Source organism: Sporothrix brasiliensis (assembly GCF_000820605.1).
Source record: "Sporothrix brasiliensis 5110 chromosome Unknown Cont13, whole genome shotgun sequence".
Lineage (NCBI taxonomy): Eukaryota > Fungi > Ascomycota > Sordariomycetes > Ophiostomatales > Ophiostomataceae > Sporothrix > Sporothrix brasiliensis.
Window position 1 is genome coordinate 88,728 of NW_024467132.1, and position 20,386 is coordinate 109,113.

The window sequence follows — 20,386 nt, forward strand, 5'->3', positions numbered from 1 at the left end:
TAGCTTATGGTTTCCTTTTTTGTCTTGTCCATCGTGGTCATAACTTCGGACGGCTGTTTATCTTGGAACGATTTTGTCGATGCCCTACCATGAATCTTGTTTCTGTTTTTTTTCCCTCTCATTTATATTAAATAGTTTTTGTTTCTTGTATTGCGCATGCCTTTTGTCATATTCTTCTCGGGCTCTCGGGGTAACGAATCTATGTATCCTTTTTATTCAGTAATTTGGTTTAGGAACAATCAAAAGAAGTGAGGGTCAAAAAGAACTGAGGAATGATGTGCACAACCGTGTCTATTTTTACGTTTTACACAGCGGATCTTTCAAGTAAACAGGTGAATTAGAAAAACACTATTGTTTTGAATAATTAATTTTGTGAATCGAAAAGGTTTCGTTATCCAAAACAATAAAATAAAAAATTGGAATTTAATAAAATAAAAGAAAATGTGATTTTCATCGCTGTACCATTTTTTTTAAAAAAAATAAAAAAAATAAAATGCATACACAAACTACGTATTTCCATTGTAAACTCTACACCAGCAGACATATAAAAACATGTACTATTGTTGGCAATATACTAAAATGAGGCTGTTTATGTCAAAGACCAACCTAGCGAGGTAATGGGCTTTTCAAAAATATAAAACCACAACAAATGAAGCAGTATAATCAAAACGCTATTTTCACACACGTTTGGCTGCCTTTCGCACCCACTTCCTTACCTCATTTCTTCAAGATAAATTCAAGTCCTAGTAGATGCTCCTCCTATGCGGTGCTACTTGCCTTTTTTTATTTTAATTCCACCTCGCCTACCTTAAGCCTTGTTCTTCTTGGCAAAGTCGTCAATAAACGCGGCCAGCTTCGCCGCACCCGCCTCGCTGATCGTGTTGTAGTTGCTCGCGCGGATGCCGCCGACGCTGCGGTGGCCCTTGAGGCCCGTCAGGCCGAGCGCAGTGCCCTCTTTGAGGAAGGCCTTCTCGGCGGCGTCACCGCCGTCGGCGCCGGCAATCACGCGGAAGACAATGTTCATGCGGGAGCGGACAGCCGGGGTAGGGGCGATGCGGTAGACGTCCGGGTGGGCGTCGAGGGCGGCATAGATTTGGTTGGCCTTGCGGACGGCGACCGCTTCTTGGCCGGCGGCCTTGTCGTCGGGGAAAGCGGCGAGGAGCTTCTTGAGGACCTGGCCGGCGATGTAGGCACTGGGTTCGTTAGTACAAGCGAGGACAAGCAACAGCGAGGAAAAGCAACTAAAAAAGCGAGCGAAGCGAGGACCAAAAAAAAAAAAACGTACTCAAAGATACTGAGAGTGTTGTAGAGACTGTCGTTCTTGGCAATGGTCTCGTAGGAGAGCACAATGGGGCCAATGGGCAGGTGCAGGGCGCGCAGCAGGTCGGCGGAGGGCTGCGGCAGCAGGCTCTTCTTGACGACGGCGACGGTGATGCCCGTGGACCCCAGGTTCTTCTGGGCGCCAAAGAAGAAGACGCCGTAGTTGCGGACGGGCACGGGCCGCGAGAGGATGTTGCTGGACATGTCGGCGACGACGGGCGCCGTGGTGTGCCCGGCCGAGGGCGCGAGGGCGGGCGGGAACCGGGGGAACTCGACGCCGTCGACGGTCTCGTTGTCGCAGTAGTAGACGAGGGCGGCGTTGGGCGACAGCTTGCCGACCCAGGCGGCCTCGTCGGGGATGGCGGCGAACTTGCTGGGCGTGCCGCTGCGGGTGTCGGTCTCCTTGCGGCCGTCGGCGACCAGGTTGACCTTGTCGGCACCGAGCAGGCGCTGGGCCTCCTGGTAGGCCTTGAGGGACCAGCTGCCGGTCACGAGGTAGTCGAGGCGCAGCTCGCTGTCGACCTTGGCGCGCAGGGCCGCCAGCAGCTCGGGGCTCGTGTCGTCGTCGGGCAGGCCCTGGGCCACCAGCTTGGCGCGCTCGCGCAGGACCCAGGCGCCGACCAGGTTGTAGACGGTGGCGGAGAACTCGCCCGTGCCGCCGGCCTGCAGCAGGATGACCTCATACTCGTCGGTGGGCACGTCGAGGAAGGTCGCGAGGTCGGCGCGGGCGTCGCGTACAATGGCCGCAGCGGGCTCTGAGCGGTGGGAGATCTCGGCAAGACCCAGGCCGCTGGCGTTGTAGTCGACGAGGGCGGCGGCCGCACGCTCGAGGACGTCGGTGGGCAGCAGGGCAGGGCCGGCGCCAAAGTACGTGATGTCGTTGCGTCCAGGCATGTTTGGGAGATGTGGTCGCAGCTCTCACAGGCGATAGTGGGGCGGAGACGATGCGGACAGGAAGGTGCACTGGTTGCCGTTTGAACACGTCCTCGTACAAACGCTTGAACAGGAAGGCACGATCGATTGACAAGAAAGAGGAGGACCGGTGACTCAGGACTCAAATTACAACGTGGAAAGAGCAACCGTCGCTTTTTAAGGCATTGACACATCGGACGCCTGAATTACGTGTTGGGTCGTTCTTGCTGTCCCCGCCATTCGAATTTTAGCAGCGATTAAAGCGCACAGCAAGACACAACTAGCCGGTGTCGGAACAGCGCCTGATCCAGCGCGTTTCTGGCTCCCAATACCAAAGAGACTGAGGCTGCAGCCGTCACCAGCCAACCAGCGGCCATGACGTGACTCATTTTATTTCGCAAGCAGAATGTGCGCTGCACAAGACGCCTGGGCTCCTTCCCCAGATTTATATTTCGCAAGACAAATGTCGCGGGGGTGGGAAGGCACGGCGTGGGGTAGGTGCAGCCGAACAAGAGCATCGACACACGTGTGGGGGCTGGTCCTTCCGTTTCGGCGGCAAACGGGGCAATTTGGAAAGAGCGTACGCCGTTTCGTCGTGCGACGTATTACTTGACTGGTCGGACATGGAAAGGACGAGTGGTACTTGTTGTAAAAAGGAAGGACGATGCTGGCGACTGCATGGCTCCTGCCTGCTGTGTAACCAACAACGTTTGGCCACAAGGCTGCACGCCAGTATCACAGCCTTGTCAACCTCGTCCAATTCCAGTTTGCATGAGAGATGCGCCTGTAACTGATATGATTGCAATGGCCTTGTGCATGGCCACACAAAAGCAACCATGAACCATTGCCTGCCGCATGCCGTGGCCCTGCGTCCGTCGAGTCTCGGCTTCGGGACTTGCAATTGCCGCGACTGCCTAAAACAGCCCCGAGACTCTGGGTCGTTGTTTCCAAAATCTGATCTGCCACGGCAGGCCCAGGCCAATCAACGTTGGGGTCCCTATCAGAAACGTTTCTCCGCACTTTTTTGGAGCTCTGCAATATAACACTCTCAGACGGCATCGTTCCAACTCCACAACATCCACCGCACCCCGGCCCTCTCTTAACCATCCGCTTATTGCCAACCCTCCATGATCTCCTGCACGTCACCCGACGGCGGAAACATTCATTGGCCGTTCTCCTCGTTCTCGCTTCCTCTTGGATAGACTTGGCTTTATACAGCACAGTTGCACGTCCTTCTTTTGTCTCTCCATTTTCTTTCGTTTCCCCTTTTGCCCTTTCCCTTTTCCCTTCTCCGTTGTATCATTTCACCTGGTCGCGGCTTGTTTCCTAGCGACGTCGCTCCCTCGCCCTCCTCTCATCCATGACCGTGAGATGACCGCCGCCTGCAATGGCGGACCGCAAGAGCGCTGAGGCTGCCGCCAGCCGGCACTCGCATGCCATCCCTCCACCGTCTTTCCGTGAGTGTCGCCTCCTCCAAGTACGTCTGTCGAGCCCTTCCGCTAACTGCAGCAGCGACGCACAACTCGCCCCGCACCTGGTTCATCACCCAGGCGCTCTCGCCGCTGGCCATTCGCCTTATGCGCTTGCTGCTGGCCCACGGTGACTATGTCGTTGCCTGTCTGCCGCCACACGATCTCGACAACGAAGTCATCAGCGCCGAGTTCCGCGAGCTCGCCGACGAATGCCGCAATCCGGCCTCCGGCCGCTACAAGGACCGCGAGGGCTGGAAGGACCGCATCCGCGGCATCCGCTGCGACGGCCGCTTCATGGGCCAGTGCGGCGCGGCCGTCGCCGAGGCCGTTCATGTGTTTGGCCGCATCGACATTGTGCTGTGCTGCTCGTCGGCGGCCGTGGTCGGCGCCGTCGAGGAGGTGGGCGGCGGTGGCGGTGGCGGTGGCGGCAAGACACCCAACCTGCTGGGCCAGAACATTGTGCGCGACCAGTTCGAGACCGTCTTCTTTTCGCAGGTCAACTTTATCAAGGCCGCGCTGCCGCAGCTGCGCAGCCAGCGGACGGGCCACGTCGTGGTCCTGTCGAGCATCGGCGGCCACATTGGCATGCCCGGCATGCCCATCCACACCGCCGCGACCTGGGCCCTCGAGGGCTACTGCGACTCGCTGGCCTACGAGATTGCGCCCTTCAACATCAAGGTCACCGTGGTGCAGCCGAATACCGAGGTGCAGACCCTCAGCAACCGGATCACCTTTGCGCCGTCCATGCCCGAGTATGAGGCGGCCGCCGAGGCGTCTGCAATTGCGGCGGCGGCCGCATCGGCAGCGGCCGTGGCTGCCGAGAGCCAGGGCCCAGGTGGCAGCACGGCCCCGGCGGCCGACTTGATCGAGGCGCCCACGCCGAGTGTGCGTGACCTGCTCACTCGCGTGCTGGATTTGCACGGCGAAAACGTCGGCTTCTCGACCACCGCTTCCGCCGCATCCACAGCGTCGCCACCGGCCGTGTCGCCCGTCGCATCGGCCGCGTCAGCCCCCTCGTCCACAGCGGCACCAGCATCCGCCGCACCCTCCACACCCACCGTGCGCTACCCGCGGCTGCCGGCCCCGGCGCTCGACCGCCTTGTACTCGAGACGGTGCACGCGCTGACGGCCATTGGCGGCCACGAAAACCCGCCGACGCGGCACATTGTGGGCTTCGAGGCCAGTGCCTCGGTGACGGACAAGCTCAAAACGGTCTCGGAAGAGCTGGAGGACTTTGTCGAGGCAAGCCTGTCTGTCGACATCTTTGACAGCGAGCTCAAGGAGGAGGCGCGCGAAGGCCGTGCAGCGGAGCTGGCCGCCGCCGCCGCCGCCGAATCGGCGGCCCAGCTAGCAGCCGACCTCGAATAAACGACCAACCCCGAGCGGCGGTATCGCTGCATCGAATTATGAAGCGGAAAATGCGAAAAAACATTGAATAGCGACGTCAAACCGTCCTGTCTACAAAAGAGGAGAGTTCTATAAAACGGTATATCGAACTGCAAAGGAGTGGCAAAAATAACAAAACATAAAATCAAATCTCTCGCCTAGATTCTGGCGACATGCGAACGCCCTCTACATGCTCCTCTACGGACAAGTCTAAGAAAGCAACCAAATCCGCACAGAAAGAAAATAAAAAACCGCCTAAACTCCAAACTTGTCATCATAGTAAAACACGCGTGCGAGACATGTGCGATGTGCTAATCCATCAGGTTCGACGGACGCTGGCTCGCAGACGTGGCCTGATCGTATGAGGGCGGCGCAGGCGCCGACGGGCCGTCGCCGCCGTCGTTGGCGGACACGAGACGCGACGCACCCGCAACGGCCCCGAGGTCGCGAGCCGGCGCGTTGTTCCATGACGCAGCGCGCGCCGTCATCTTGTGGAAGTACTGCTGCACAAACGTCTCGGTGTAGTAGCTGTGCACCGCGTTGTGGCTCTGTTCGAGGTTGTGCGCCAGCTCGTGCGCCAGCACCACCCACCACCACACCGTCGCGTCCACGCGCGCCTGCTGCGCACCGCGGTCGCCCGCCGCCTGCATCTTGCGGGCGTGCAGCTGCACAAAGTAGCGCAGGTTGCAAAAGATGCTGCCGCGCGTGTTGAAGGCGATCGTGGGCCCCGTGGCATCGTAGTACATCTGCACGGCGTCGGGCGCCAGGTCGTAGACGGCCGCGACGTCGCGCAGAAGCGCCTCAAAGGTGGCAATGACGCTTCGGTTCTGCGCCAAGAAATCCGCCGCCGGCAGGGTCACCGCGCGGGCCAGGAAGACGTTCATGCCGCGCGGCGCCTGGGCGACCATGGCCAGGTCGTGCGCATGGTTGCTGTCGCAGTACGTCGCCTGCTCCTTGACCAAGTTGGTCGTGGGCGGCGTATACAGCGAGTTCGAGCCAAACGGCCGCGTCGCTTGGATCGCGTTCAGCATGTTCTGCTGCACGACCGCCGGGTTGGTCACGCGGCCCTCCTCGTTGTTGTTGCTGTCGTGCTGTGTGCTGGTGGTTGGACCTCCAGCACTTTCACTGCCGCCTCGCGCACTCCGCTCGTCCTCGGCGTGGCCGCCATCGTCAGAACTGTGCTCGTGGTCCTGCTTGTTGTCGAGACCCAGGCGACGCGTCAGGCCCGAAAAGATGCCCCTCTTCTTGATGGCGTTCTGCTGCTGCTGGTGCAACAACTGCGGGTTCGAAGGTGGGAAATCATGCACCGGCGTATTGTCGCCGTCGTCGGCAAAGCCACCTGGCATCTTACGGTCCGGCGACGACTGGGCCGCTGCTGCTAGCTTCGACCGCTCGGCCCATTCTTTCTCGTCGGCCCGGATGCGCTCCTGCTCCGCCTCCAACGCCTTGCGGCGCTCCTCTTCGGCAATTCGCGCCTCGGCCGCCCGCTGGCGCAGGATGCGGTCGACGTTGTAGCCGCGGGCGCGCAGGTCGAGCAGCTCCAGCTTGAGGAAGGGCTCAAAGAAGAAGTAGGCCTGTTGGCTGGGCCGGCTCAGAACCAGCTGGCAAATGGCCTGGCCGACCTGGTACATGTCGACTCTGGATTTGGACGCGACGTAGAGCACAAAGCCCGAGCCCTTGCTGCGCGCGCTGGCGGCCGACCGCTTCTCGGTGTGCGTCTCGTTGCTATGGCGCAGAGACCGGCGCAACGATACGGACTGGACCATCTCGACGGCCAAATTCTTCTCGAGCCAGCGGATGTCGTGCTTGATGGCATCGTGGCGGTACTTTTGGTACTCGTACAAAAAAATCTTGGACCGCTCGATAACAAAGGAGCGGAGCTTGACGGCCTCGGCTTGGCTGGGGCTGTGGGCGCCGATGCGGATGTCTTCCGTAACGACCTGGCTCAGCTTCTGGGCGCCGAGCGCTAGGTAGAACGCTTCGAGGGCATCCTCCTCGGGCGCACACATGAGATTGTCCTTGAAGAGACGGTAACTAATGTAGTCGTCCAGGATGCTGATGTTGGCCGCCGACGCCAGCTGGTACTGCCGAATGGGCGGCTCGTCGCTGTCGTCGTCGCCACCGTCGTCGTTGCCGGCGTCCTGGGCAGAAAACAACGTGCTGAACGCCCCCTGGCCATTCTGCTGGTTCGGGCGGCTGGGGCTGATCTCCCGCGAGGCGAGCAAAAACGGCGCTCTTTGCATCTTTTGGAGCAGCTCCCGGTCGTTCATAAGCCGCGGCAGCTCTTCGGCGAGCGAGCGCAGCAGGGCCAAGTAGCGCTCGGTTGTTTGCATTGTGCTGAGGAGACGCGCGGGCTCGTTGCACGCCAGGTGGGCAATCTCGATTTTGGTCGGCTCGGACTTGGAGCCGCACTTGAACAGAAACGCATTGCCGTTGACACCAAAGTCGACAAAATCAAAGATGTCGCCGTATGTGGCCGACGAGCCTAGGTAGCAGGACTCGGGCGAGACGTGTTCAATGGTTGTCTGGGTCGACTGCCCACGAGCAGCAGGTGTCTTCTTATCGTCTGGGTATCCGTTGGCGTTCGGAACGGGGGCCGAAGACGCCGTCACGCTCGACTTGCGAACGACGGGTACAAAAGCGCCCTTCTTCAGCATTTGGAGGCTGTTGCCCGACAAGTCGGCAAGGCGGGTCGCAAAGTACTTGAAGACGACGGCAGCATCTTCCTTTGACCGCGGCGGCTTGGCCAGGAGCCGCTTGACGCACTCGTCCATGGGCGGATTGAGGTAAACGCCGAATTTGGCGGCGTGTGGCTGCAAGTCCTTGCGTAGGATGGGGAAACCGAGGACGGCGGCGTCGGCGTTCTGGTAGCAGGCCGAGGGCGCCACAAGCACTTCCTGTGGCTGTTTCTCGCTGCTGCTGCCGCCGCTGACCTGGATGGGCATGATGGCCATGTTCGTGCCGCGAACATTGTACGCTCCGTAGCCGTGTGTCTGGTGGTGTTCAATAAAGTAGGCGCGCGCCTTGTCGCGCAGGGACTGGCTGGGTGACGCCATTTTTTCAACCAGGTTGCTGGCATTTGGATGGTGGCGCAGGCCCAGTGCGGTCAAGAACTGGGCCTCGGCGCTGGACTTGCGGTAGTAGTTACCGGGCTGATCGGGCCACTGCACGATGGGAAAGCCCAGCTCGCGTACGGCGGCGGACGGCTCGTACAATTGGTCAGGCCGGTACAGCGTGGCACCGGACAACTGCGACCCTGGACCATCTGTGCCGGCCTCAGCCGGGAGAAATGCCGTCTTGCGCAGCTTATTGATGTCGTTGCTAGGGATGTCGCCGCGGACGGACGCGAGGTACTTGATCAGCTCGACATGGCTCCAATTTTTCCTGGCTGGGGCAGCGAGAGCGGCCTTTTCCGACGTGCCAGCGGCACCAGCAGTAGACGTGGTGGCGGTGCTGGGCACGGAGGGGGTCGGCTGGCTGAGCAGGCGCGTGAAGATGGTGTCGAGATCGATGGTCTTGCGGACGCCAAGCTGCTGCAAGAACTTGTCCTTGAGGTGCTGGCAGTTGGGCGCCACAACAGGCAGATCATCAAACAGTTTGACGGACGGGAAGAAGGCCTCTTCAGGTTTCCGCATGCCCGTGCGGGTGGGCATTGTGGTGTGTTCCTGGAGCAGGGATACTATGCTCGACTTGCTTGACAAGCTGGTGTTGTCCCAGTTTTTGGAGACGACAAGAAGAACCTGTGCGGCAAAGTTGGGATCAGCCGTCAGGTTGCACTCTGCGCCGAGCTGCACCCGGGACGCCACGAGGTATTCCACCCACGGCAAGATGTCCAGCGCACTCCAGCCCAGCGCCTGCAGCTGCGTCGTTGCGATGGAGTTGGTGATGGAGAGTGGAAGGGTGTTGGGTGGGATGGGCAGATTGGCCGGGATCTTGTTGCCAATGAGAAAGTGCTTGATTCTGTGCAGCTCGAGGATAGTCGAGCTGCCGGTTGTCTCATCGACGACATTCGCAACCGCCGCGCCCAACAGCTTCTGAATGTCTATAAAGCTCAGCTCGCCCTTCCTGGTTTGCGTGCTGGTCCATTTGAGGAAGTGCACGAGCTGGTCACGGTTGAGTGGCTTGGACTCGAGCTCGGCCTTGACGTCGTCCAACGTGGCGTCCTGGATGATGCCAAAGTCATGCAGTTTCTTGATGAACGGGTCGTCTTTCATCTGCTCCACGACGACGGGGATGCCGTCCACAAAACTGCTCAGCTCGACGTTGCTCATGCGCACCTTGGCCGTGGAAAGGACGCCGCGGCTGGAGAAGACGTCCAGGGACGGGAGCGCATAGGCCGTCCAGAAGGCTTCCTCGATGATCTGGCCGACATAGGCGCTCGGGGTCGAGTCACTAAAGGTGTACGTCTTGAGCACGTGCAGGGCCTCGGGGACAAATCGGGCGACCTCATCGGCCGTGGGCACAGGCACGACGCTGCTGTTTACGGCCACCGTACCAGGGGCCGCCTTGGCAGCGCGGTTGGCCTCGACAAACTGGCGGAACTTGACGGCGAGGTCCGCCATCTCGTTGATGAACGCCAGACGCACCAGGATGCCGGACACGCGGAGCAGCTCCATGTTCCAGTTGCGCACCCAGCGGGCGTTGAGGTCAATGGCCTCGCGCTCCACGGTTGGAATCAGCGATGGGGCCGAGACGTGCATGCCGCCACCGGTCGTCTGCATGGTCGGGAAACCAATGAAAATGCGGCCGCCCGGCTTCTTGCTCGGCAGGACCGAGGCAAAGATGTCTGCGGGGGGAATGGCCGGCGTATAGTCTGGCGGAGGCGGCAGAGCACCGGCGGTTGACGGCGTCTTTTTGTGTGACAACCTTCCCGGCTTCGCCGTCGCCGGAGCTGTCGTAGCTGTAGCTGCCGCTGAAGCTGAAACAGAAGAAGAAGCTGCTGCTGCAGCTGACGCTGTCGTCATCGCGCCCACGGCCTTGATGGCTTCCTCAGACGCCAAGACATCGTCGTAGGTTGACGTCAGAATGGCCATCTTGGTTGTCTTGGGTGGGGGCTTCTTTGTAGCGCGCTCCAGCTCTGTAGCAAAGTTGGCAGACACGTTGGTCTTGACCGATGCCGACGTGACACGCAAGAAGATGCTGGCGCGGCCTGTGCCGGTGAGGTTTTCTAGCAGGGCATCCTGGGCGACTTTTTCCTCGCGCGCGGCCTTGTTGCGAGCCTCCTTCTGAGCGGAAGACGAGGACGACGAGCCCGTCAGCCGCGAGAAGAAGCTGCGGAGGGACGGCATGTCGCCCGCAGACATGCCGTAGGTGTCGGTTGATTTGCTGCTGCCGGACGGGTTGCTGCCGCCCGACGTGGAACCAGAAGCAGACGCCGAGCCGTTCGCAGCGGCGGACGGCTTCCAGGCTACGGCGTGCATGTATTGAGCATCGATCTGGGCGCTGGAGCGGTCGACACCGGCCACGGTCATCAGGCCTTCCTTGGTGCGTACATCGAGGTTGCGCGGGATGGACACGGCGACGCTTGGTGACAGCTTCTTGTGCAGATCCAGAATCTTCCATTCGTCGACCCAGAACTCAATGCGCTGGAGGGCGACAAAGGTCAGAGAGGTGGCGAGGAACTGGCTGACGGACAGCAGATTGGGCAGCGCCGTGGTGGCGTTGCGGTAGTCGAGCACAAAGGTGGTCTTGCCGGCCTGGTCGGGCGCGACGGCGTCGTCTGGCACGGCCATCTTGCGTGTGAAGAGGGCGTTGCCTTTCCAGTAGAAGGCCATGGCCTCGCGGCCGGAGCGGACGAAGGGCTCCTCGCAGTCGGCAAAGACGCTGTAGAAGCCCACGCCAAACGCACCGATCTTGGTCTCGTCCGGGTTGCCCTCGGCGATGCGCTTCAGGCGGGCCCAGTCGGTCTTTGTAAAAGCCTGGCCGTCGTTCTCGACGAGCAGCCGCCGCAACGTATGATGCAGGACGGTATGGCGCAGCAGGGCATTCGGGTTGCTGGCGGCGCCCGCATGCAGAGGCAGCGGCACAGACGTGGAGGGCGTGGTCTCCCACTTGATCTTGACGGTCGTGGCCTGGGCGTCGGCAGCGTTTTGGATCAGCTCACGCAGCGTCGTCCACTCGCCCGAGTAGCGGGCCAGCACCTTGTCGATGAGGGCGCGCGTGTCGACGGTGACGGCTTCCTCGTCCTCGCCGTCGCGGAGGGCGGCGGCCCGCAGCTTTGTGTAGTCCATGGCGGGCAGGACGGGTTGAAAAGTGGCGGGACGAGTCCGGTCTCTCGGGCCCGACTGTATATTTCGATGTGTTTTATGGTGATTCTCGCAAGGTTAGAGGGACATGGTCGTGGTCTTTGGATGTGAGACACGGGATGTCAGAGGCCGAGGAGAGCTCCGTTCGAGGGGATGTTGTCGATAAAACGAGAGACGCTGTAACGGGTCTAATAAACGTCTAAGAGTCTGGGGTCTTTGATGAGTCTAATAAAAGTGTGAGAGTTTTGGGTATCTGAAAGACAATACTGGAAACGTCTAACGAGGTGGGCGATGAAAGCAGATGGAAGGCCAGCCGAAGTGAATATATAGAAGCAAGGGACTGGTTGCACAAGACGAAAACGGCACAAAACGCCAGGTGAAAGAGATGGACAGGGACGGCAAGGCTGCCTCGTGGGCCACGTATTGCTGAAAGGGGCGGTTTTTGTGATGATCCTTTTCAGATGCAGAAGCAAAAGGTGAAGAGGAAAGGAGGAAAGCGAAGTTGGCCACCAGGACAGGCCACTGTATCATCGTATCGCTACGAAGGCAACCGCGTCCTACATCATGGGCGGCAAGTGCGACGCAGCAACGCGTCCCAGGCGGGAAAGCATGACCCAGTGGTGTAATTACCAACGGGAAACCGCAGCCCACTCGAGCCACACTAATACCCTCAGCGCTAACGCCGTAGTATTCAGCACTGGGAAGGCGCAACAGGCGGTGACTGACCAGGCGCCAATCGTCCGCCACTGTGTGACCAGCCCTGAGCCGTGAGGCACACACCACCTGCAGTTTGAGCGGCGAAGGTTGCGGCTAGGGCCTTTGGCGCTAAAGGGCCGCGAATACAGGGACCCGAGGGTCTTTGGGTTGCATCTTGGCCTCTTTTGGGGCCATACCGAAAGCTGCAAGATACGTAGTCTTTATTCCAGTGGGTATGCTTGGTATTCTGAGACTGTCTACCCTACGGCGCCTAAACTGCGCCTTCTCTCGTCTATGACCTTTGTTTCCATATATGGCGAGGCCTTCGTACGTGGCCGATGGTCTATCAAGTCGTTTCGTACGTATCCTACAAATCCTCGAGTGACCCTGGTTCTACCTGTTATGCATGTCTGTATCGACAAAGAGTATAGTCAGGTAGGAAAGTGCGCAAATGAGACAAAACCGAACGATGCACGGAACTTGTCATGTCCACCGCATTAGAACGTTTGCAACCCCGGCCGTGTTCTTCCATCCTCCGTCCTGGCCAGTCCCCCCCCCTACCTTCTTTCCCCAGAGTCGACTTTATTTCCGCTTCTTCGTGGCACTGCCAGCCTTGGCATCCGTGCCGGACGTCTTTGCAGACGCCTCGGCTGCAGGGAGGGCCGCCGTCTCCGTCCCCGTCTTCTTGTCAGCGGCTGTCACCAGCTTGGGCGGCGGGGCCGTCGTCGTGGTCTCGGCCTCGGCCTCGGCCTCGGCCGCGTCCCCGTCGTCGCCGCCCTGGCCAAACTCGTTGACGCGCGTGTAGTCGACGCGGTACGCCCAGCGCTGGTAGAGGTAGATGAAGAAGATGATGTCGTCGCGGAAGGTGGCCAGGCGGTGCAGGAAGGGCATCTTGATGGTGAAGGCAAAGAGGTCGTCAATGAAGGTGTTGACAAACTTGTACATCATGGCCTTGCCGGGCATGTGGGCGACGCTCTTGAGGCGGTAGTTGATGTAGAGCGACGGGACCATCATCAAGAAGCCGTAGGCGTAGACGGAGCCGACGAGCGTCGCAATCACGTAGCTGTACCACGACTTGTGGGTGTCGTAGACGAGCGAGTAGACGGCGTAGGCCAGCAGCAGCGGCACGGCCGCCACGTACATGTACTTGAAGGCGATCTCGTCGTACTCCTTGGTCTTCTCCTCGGTCTCCGTGAGCTTGTGCTTGTCCTCAAAGGCGATGCGGTACGGCAGCAGCGAGCCCGGCGGCGCGTCGCGCACGCGCACGTCGACGACCGTCGTAATCTTCCACAGCTCAATCACAATGCCAACGCCCTGCGAGCCCAGAATCATCCACGACGTGTTTTGCGAGTTGTCGATGAGGTACAGGAAGATGACCGTCTGCATAAACACGTTGGCCAGGATCGAGCGCACCGAGATGCCGACGTTGTCCTTCTTCTTGCGGTAGTGCGAGATGTCCGAGCCAAAGGCTAGCATCTCGAGGATCAGGTGCGCCACCGTCACGACGACCGTCACGGCCAGCAGGTACGGGTTCGTGTCCAGCACAATCTCCTTGACCATCTCAATCTCGGTGCCGTCGCCGCCGCCGGGCAGCTGGTTGCCCCACGCGGCCTGGCGCGCCGACTCGCGGCCGCTCATCTCGATGCTGGCCATGAGCTTGAACTGCCAGTCGTTGAGGTTGCCGAGGTCCAGGTGCATGGGCAGCGTGGTCACCGTGTCGTTCAGCAGCGTCATGTGCGTCTTGAGCTGCCAGAACGTGTTGACAAAGAGCACGGGGTAGTACCACGAGTTCTGCCCCGACCCGTCGCGCGCGCCCGTGGCCTCGGGGTGCACAAACTGCTGGATCGCCGGCGCCGTGTTGGGGTAGTCGATGATGCCGCTGGACGGGACGAACGAGAGCGACGTGTTGGGGTGGTAGTAGCTGGCAACGATGGGGCCGGGCGAGGTGTCCTCCTCGACCTCCGCCTCCACCTCGCCGCCCTCGCCGCCCGCCCCGTCCTTGCCGGCCAGCAGGTTGCGCGTCTTGAACGCCTTCTTCTTGACAATGTACTGCGTCAGCGGGAACGCAAAGCAGTAGGCGGCCGCGCGGTCGTAGCTGGGGCTGTACGGGTCGAGCTCGGCGCCCGCGAGGCCGATGAAGAAGTGGCCCCAAAGCGTGCCGTTGTTCTGCACCTGCTTGGGCACCTGGATCGTCGCGTCGATGGAGCGCTTGTCCTTGAAGTCGCCGAGGCCAAACGCCTTTTCCGACAGCACAACGGGGTCCGAGTCGGCGGCGTTGAGCGGCCGGGCCTGGTGTGTTGGCGACACGGCAATGACAATGTCGAGCTTGCTGTCCTCGGGCCAGATGGCGGCCAGACGCTGCGGCGTCGGGTTGTACGTAGCGCCCTCGTCGAGACGGTCTGGGCGCGCGTGGTAGGCGGGGATGGCCCCCGTCGACACGGGCACCTTGACCACGTTGCCGCTGGCGTCCGTGGTGGTCGCGGTCGTGGCGGCAGCGTCTTGCTTGGGCAGGAACTGCTTCATGAGCAGCTGCATGCCAAAGTACATGGCGCCCATCTGCAGCATGCGTGACATCATGGAGGTCTGCTGGGGAGGGACAACAGGGGGGTTAGCACACGCCTCGAACAAACTGCAGACCCCGAGACAAGCCGTTGACAACGTACACCTTGCGGCTCCTCCTGGCCGGCGGCCGCAGCTGCGTTTCCCTCCGGCATGGCGATGTGTCGAATCGTCGAAGCGTCGAAGAATCAAAAAGTCCGGCGACTTGGAGGTCAGGGGTAGAGCGTCGACTCTCGACGACTGGGCACGCAAGAGACACAAGGCACACAAGCTACGTCGAATGGAACGGCCTGCTAGTGTTGCGCTCCGCAAAGGTCAGATGTGGCACGGTTGCACGTTGCTCGTTGCGAACGGAGAGTGGAAGCCAATTTGTTAGAACGGGGGATTGGAATGGGCGAAGCAACGTGCTTGCTGCAAATTGCCGTCTTGGGTGCTGTCGCGCAATGGAACGCTATGGATGGGGTCTGCTAGCGCGTCGTGCTTGCCGTCTTCGTCTTTGCTGTGCAGCGAGGCCTCAATGACGACTTCCGTCTAGGCCTGTTGCGTGGGTGTGGGCTTGCCTAAATCGGAAGCTTCGGTGGCGAATCAACGCCGCGGCTGGGCGCACGGCGGGAAGCAACGACCCTCGCTGGGTGCACGACCAGCATTACGTAAAGATGCATATGCGCTGAAGCTCAGGCCCTTGCAGCGCACTTACAGGCCAAGAGTGGCAGCAACTGACAGCAGCTGACAGCGACTGACAGCGACTATCACGACGTACGGTTCCCATGTTGTGTTTGCCTCTTCCAATGCACAACATACCTACACCAGCAAGCAGGGTTTGTGCGACCCGATGCCAGGTCGCGTGCTCGTCTACACGGTACTGAGTAAGGTGCATTATGGGCCGGAGACGCTTTGGTCAACACCACCTTGGCATCGAGCAAGGATCGATGGAGTGTTGCATCTCATCTGCATCGCTGTTTCTGGGCCATGGGTGTCGGATGCTGCTCGACGGAAGGCAGCCCTGTCTTGGCGGATCACCGAGCATCAGCTGTCCCTTCCGTGCGTGCATTACGGACGCCGTTTGGGGCTGTCGAGGTCACGAGCGCATGTCTCCGCCTGCCAGCGTATATGCGCACTTGCGCACCGCATACGTGCTCCTGGCTGTGTGGCTGCCCTGACCGACAGCTGAAGCGTTGGCCATGGGGAGATACGAGGCCATAAAGACAAAGTGAGAAGATAAACAGATACGAATTGGTGACTCAGTCAACGCGGCGTCACAACGAGCACGTTTCGCATCTTGGTCATAACAGCCATCCAGCATTCTTTACCGTAACGGCTACAACAAATGGCAAGATCATTGTCAGCAGTAAACACCTGATTTAAAGTCCGCTGCTGGCTTTCTCCATCTCTGAAAGTGAAGACATCTCGAACAATTCTCAGAAATACCTTTATGGCACGTCAACGAATCGCCCGCCCCACCCGCTCTTGCTGTTTTCGGCGCATAGCGCCCCAATTCGAGTCATTCGAGTCATTCGCCGTTCCTGCCGTGGCGCCGTCATCGCCCTGTCTTGGTCCTTCCCCCAATGCACCTGAGGACCGTCTCGCGTGGCTCTGTGATTGGCTCCCGCTTACGATCGGCCTTTTGCTTGGTGAGCCAGTGCATCAACGAGCTTCTGTAACTTGCCATTTATAACACCAGCCATCAGCTCCTTCCGTCTTGTGTTTGGCACTGTTTCTGCTCCTGCCTGGAATTGATATTTGCTCCTTTCGGCTCGTATTATTTTCTTTGCATTATTTTCTTTACATTACAGAGATTGTCACCCTTTGTTCTCGTCTTCTGTCGCGCCTACGTCTACAGCATCGACAACAGCATTCCTATTCCACCCCCCTCTCCACCCCTCTTCGCTTCCCCCTTATCCCTTACCCTCAATCGACAGCTGTCGCCCGCCATGGAGTCCGGAGGTGCCTCTCCCATGCCGTCGGCGTCCAGAACGTCGACGCCGACGGCAACGTCCACTGTGCACTCGAACCTGTCACAGGTGACTTCGGTGGACGACGTAGCCGACCCTTCGCTCCCCAAGAAGACCAAGATCTGCGTGTACTGTGGCTCGTCCCCGGGCAAGAACCCGGTGTACATGCAGGCGGCGCGGGACTTGGCTCGGGTCATGGCCGAGAACAACATTGGCTTAGGTAGGCCGTGACTTTCCCATGACCGTCTCTCGAACTTGCTTGAAGCCGGCCCACTAACTTTCGGACGTTCAGTATACGGCGGCGGCACGGTCGGCCTGATGGGCGAGCTGGCCCGGTCCCTGGTCGCACTGGCCGGCCCCGACTCGGTTCACGGCATCATCCCTGAGGCTCTCGTCCGGTACGAGCGGGACCCCAACTACACATCCCGCACACGCGCCGCCGCCGCCCAGGCCAAGGCAGAAGGCGGCGACACACGGCAACTCGTCGACAGCACCAACGGCGAGCCCAAGAGCGAGGTCAATGGCGCGTCCAAGGCCAAGGCCGCCGACGGCACCGATGGCACCGACGGCACCGACAGCCTGGCCATTCCCGCCGAGGAGGTCTTTGGCAAGACGACCGTGGTCAAGGACATGCACACGCGCAAGCGCATCATGGCCCAGGAGGTGCTGCAAGCCGGTCCCGGCAGCGGCTTCATTGCGCTGAGCGGCGGCTACGGCACGTTTGAGGAGCTGCTGGAGACGTCGACGTGGAACCAGCTGGGCATCCACAACAAGGGCGTGTGCGTGCTCAACATCAACGGGTTCTACGACGGGCTCTTTGCGTGGATCCGCACGAGCGTCGACGAGGGCTTTATCTCGGAGGGCAACGCGGGCATCATCGTCGAGGCCAAGACGGCCGAGGACGCCATCCTGGCGCTGCGGGATTACAAAGTCGCGCCATCCGTGCTGAAGCTGTCGTGGGACAAGCAGTAGACGGCGCCCATGTGTGTCTCTCCTGCCTCTCTGGTGTCTCTTGCCGCTCTCACGAATTTATGCATGCTTGAATAGCGCTTCTTCCTATGTCGACTTTGAACGGCGTCTTTATTTGGTCTACACCGTGTGTTGGACGTTATTGTCTCCCTAGTTTCAACACATTAAATATAGGTAATATGGGTCATATAGGTCTTTTTTGTGACACGTTTAGCTGTTGCGTAGCACGTGTATGGCACATTTTATGGGAACGTTTTGCGCGTCGTATGTTTGTAGTAGTACAAGTGGCTTGTGTGTCAAAAGAGAATCGTCCACACGCTGCTCCCTCTCGCTCGTTCTCACTCTGTCGCTCTGCCGCATCGACGCCTCCGCTTTAGTGTATTCCACAAATCTCGCCGACCGGGCGAGCGACGGTATTGCCCTACTGGTCCACCTCCATCTCGCCTTCGGCCCCGCCGCTTGGTGCCGGCGCGTCGTCGCCTTCTGCCTTGTCGTCTGCCGCCGCGTCGAGCCACGCCTTGACGTCCTGGCCGTCGTACACCGTGAACGGCTCCACCTCGCGCGCGCCCGTGGCCGAGGCGGCGGCCGGCACAAAGCCGACAATGCCCACGCTCGTGTTGTCGACCGTCAGCTCGCGGTCCTGCACCAGGCTCTCCTTGAGCGCGCGCAGGCCGTGCTGCACGAGGGCCTCGCGGCCGCTGTCGGCGAAGGCGGCAATGTTCTTCTCGAGGTACGTGCGGGCCATTTGCGAGCGCGCGCCAATCGCAAACGCCACCATCTCGTCGGTCATGCCGCTGGGCTGGAACTCAAAGAGGTGCGGCCCGCGGTCGTCGACGCCGGCCACCAGCAGGCCCACGCCATAGGGCCGGCGGCCGTAGTGCTGGGTGTTGAGCTGGGCCTTTTCGGCAATCATGTCGACGAGCGTCCGCACCGGCATGGAGGTCCCGTACGTCAGGCGGTGGCCGAGACACTGCTGCTTCATAAAGTTGGAGAGGACGCGGGCATCCGACGTCAGGCCGGCAATGGCGATGCCGGCGTGCTCGTCGACGGGGAACAGCTTCTTCTGGTACGACGACAGCTCCTCGGCATTGCGCTTGACGGCGACCAGGACGGCGTGCGTCTTGCTGACAATGCCCACCACGACGGAGCCCTGCTTGACGGCCTCGGCGGCATACTCGACCTGGAATATCCGGCCTTGTGGGGAGCTATACAGTGTCAGTTTCAGCAGGTGTCGGTAGACTATGGGGGCGGTTGGGGGGGGGGGGGGGTGCAAAGGTATTGCATCAGTCGTAGACGCACAATGTGACCGAGTCGTTGTCGTAGTTGTTTCTGAACATGGTGGCGGCGAGGGAGAGCAGAGATGAGAGGAGGGAAGTGAGTCGGGGTCAAATAAGAACGGCCTCGAGTCAAGGCGGCGGTCGATGGGAGCGGTTCTATGACAATGCGAAGCTAGTCGAGCGTCGACGTGTCCGTAAATGCGAATTCAGAAAGAGTGATGTCAGAAATGGCGGGTCGTGGAAGGCAGAATGTCGTCGCGATGGTTTGGTGTTATGGGAATTCAGTCGATTGTAGTACTACTGGCTGTAGGCGCGAAAGCAGGCAGCTTTGAGCTTTCGTATGTGCTTTGCTGTTGCTGGTTGGCCGGGGCTGTGGTGCAGGCCAGTACAAGCTCCTGGCTAAGAGTGGGCCGTGCGCACAGCCACTGTTACGCCACACTTGGCTGTTGCCCATGAAAACAGGCCTCAGGCAAGGTAGGTGCGACTCAGGGCAATACCACGAATACGCCTGCCAAATAGACTAATCTGAAACAGGGCGAAAGGCTGCCACAACCGCCCAAGGCCCACTGATGCCCGCTGTGCGAGTGTTTCTGCGTCGGACCTGTTTCCCCATCGTCATCTTGCCGCCTGCCACCATCACCACTTTGCACCCCATTGCCGCCCACGCCCCACGATCGCCCTACGCTTCCACTGCTCGAGCTCAGTCCGAAATACAACTCTGCGATTCTACCCCTTGTGCTTGCATTGTTCCTCCGGCGCCCGGTCTCTCCCTACGGCGTCCCCCAGCCACCACGATCTCCGGCTCTCCCGAACGGCATCACGACTTTCAAGGTTGCCTTGCCCGACTTGTCGTTGTCTTTCACACGCTCTCGCACACTCTCACACGCTCTCACGCCCACTCGATATACTATCCCCTCTCTTTTGTCGTCCAACACCACTCGCCCACCTTCCAACATGACAACCGCCGGCCTCAAAACGATTATTGCCCTCTCCTTTGTCCTCGCCGTCGGCTTCTTGCTGGTCATCCTGTCCTGTGCCCTCTTCAATGTCTACTACCCGCTGCTCGTCGTCGCGACGTACGTGATCGCGCCGCTGCCCAACTGGATCTGCAGCCGCTGTGCGAACCCAGACGACTTTGTCGAGAGCTCGGGCGCCGCCATCCTCGACATCGGCCGCTTCTTCACGGGCTTCTTTGTGGTGATGGGCATTGCGCTGCCGGTGGTGCTGGCGCACGCGGGCCTGATCAGCACGGGCGCAATGGCCATGTCGATTGTGGGCGGCCTGCTGATCTACGGCACCATTATCAGCTTCGGCATGTTCTTCCAGGAGGAGCAGGAGTTCTAAACGACGACGGGGTGACGACGAGGTGGCGACGAGGAATTCGTCAAGGACCAGCTAGAGGACATATGACGGATGCTCCACGTCCTCACAAGGCTCCTCTGAGCGGAACCACTACGTAGTCTTCTACCGCGAACCTCCGAGTGCATTCCGTTACGGACAGCGGCCACCACCTCCAAAGCGAGCGTGTTTCTCGGTGTATACTTGAAACATTCTTTCGTTCATTTTTGCAGATGCATTCCCCTGTTTCTATTTGTGTC

General features: G+C 59.9%; 7 protein-coding genes across 7 annotated transcripts; 3 read left to right on the forward strand and 4 right to left on the reverse strand.

Annotated features, from left to right (window-relative positions):
• Positions 1-808: 808 nt before the first annotated feature.
• On the reverse strand, positions 809-2,214 carry SPBR_03486 (phosphoserine aminotransferase; the record flags this gene model as incomplete). The annotated part of the gene is made up of 2 exons (XM_040761777.1): positions 809-1,193; positions 1,286-2,214. 2 exons carry the CDS (start codon positions 2,212-2,214, stop codon positions 809-811), a joined length of 1,314 nt encoding a protein of 437 aa, XP_040623052.1.
• Positions 2,215-3,619: 1,405 nt separating this feature from the next.
• On the forward strand, positions 3,620-5,072 carry SPBR_03482 (short chain dehydrogenase reductase; the record flags this gene model as incomplete). Its single annotated transcript, XM_040761773.1, has 2 exons — positions 3,620-3,689; positions 3,745-5,072. 2 exons carry the CDS (start codon positions 3,620-3,622, stop codon positions 5,070-5,072), a joined length of 1,398 nt encoding a protein of 465 aa, XP_040623053.1.
• A 329-nt stretch (positions 5,073-5,401) lies between these two features.
• Positions 5,402-11,320, reverse strand: SPBR_03400 (ATPase subunit c domain protein; the record flags this gene model as incomplete). The annotated part of the gene is made up of 1 exon (XM_040761691.1): positions 5,402-11,320. The coding sequence occupies one exon, from the start codon at positions 11,318-11,320 to the stop codon at positions 5,402-5,404; it is 5,919 nt and encodes a 1,972-aa protein (XP_040623054.1).
• A 1,293-nt stretch (positions 11,321-12,613) lies between these two features.
• On the reverse strand, positions 12,614-14,745 carry SPBR_03442 (uncharacterized protein; the record flags this gene model as incomplete). The annotated part of the gene is made up of 2 exons (XM_040761733.1): positions 12,614-14,614; positions 14,695-14,745. 2 exons carry the CDS (start codon positions 14,743-14,745, stop codon positions 12,614-12,616), a joined length of 2,052 nt encoding a protein of 683 aa, XP_040623055.1.
• Positions 14,746-16,521: 1,776 nt separating this feature from the next.
• On the forward strand, positions 16,522-17,514 carry SPBR_03519 (lysine decarboxylase-like protein; the record flags this gene model as incomplete). Its single annotated transcript, XM_040761810.1, has 2 exons — positions 16,522-16,762; positions 16,835-17,514. The coding sequence occupies 2 exons, from the start codon at positions 16,522-16,524 to the stop codon at positions 17,512-17,514; spliced, it is 921 nt and encodes a 306-aa protein (XP_040623056.1).
• Positions 17,515-17,932: 418 nt separating this feature from the next.
• SPBR_03521 (20S proteasome subunit alpha 6) lies at positions 17,933-18,848 on the reverse strand (the record flags this gene model as incomplete). The annotated part of the gene is made up of 2 exons (XM_040761812.1): positions 17,933-18,716; positions 18,811-18,848. 2 exons carry the CDS (start codon positions 18,846-18,848, stop codon positions 17,933-17,935), a joined length of 822 nt encoding a protein of 273 aa, XP_040623057.1.
• Positions 18,849-19,742: 894 nt separating this feature from the next.
• On the forward strand, positions 19,743-20,132 carry SPBR_03551 (uncharacterized protein; the record flags this gene model as incomplete). The annotated part of the gene is made up of 1 exon (XM_040761842.1): positions 19,743-20,132. The coding sequence occupies one exon, from the start codon at positions 19,743-19,745 to the stop codon at positions 20,130-20,132; it is 390 nt and encodes a 129-aa protein (XP_040623058.1).
• Between the last annotated feature and the right edge of the window lie 254 nt (positions 20,133-20,386).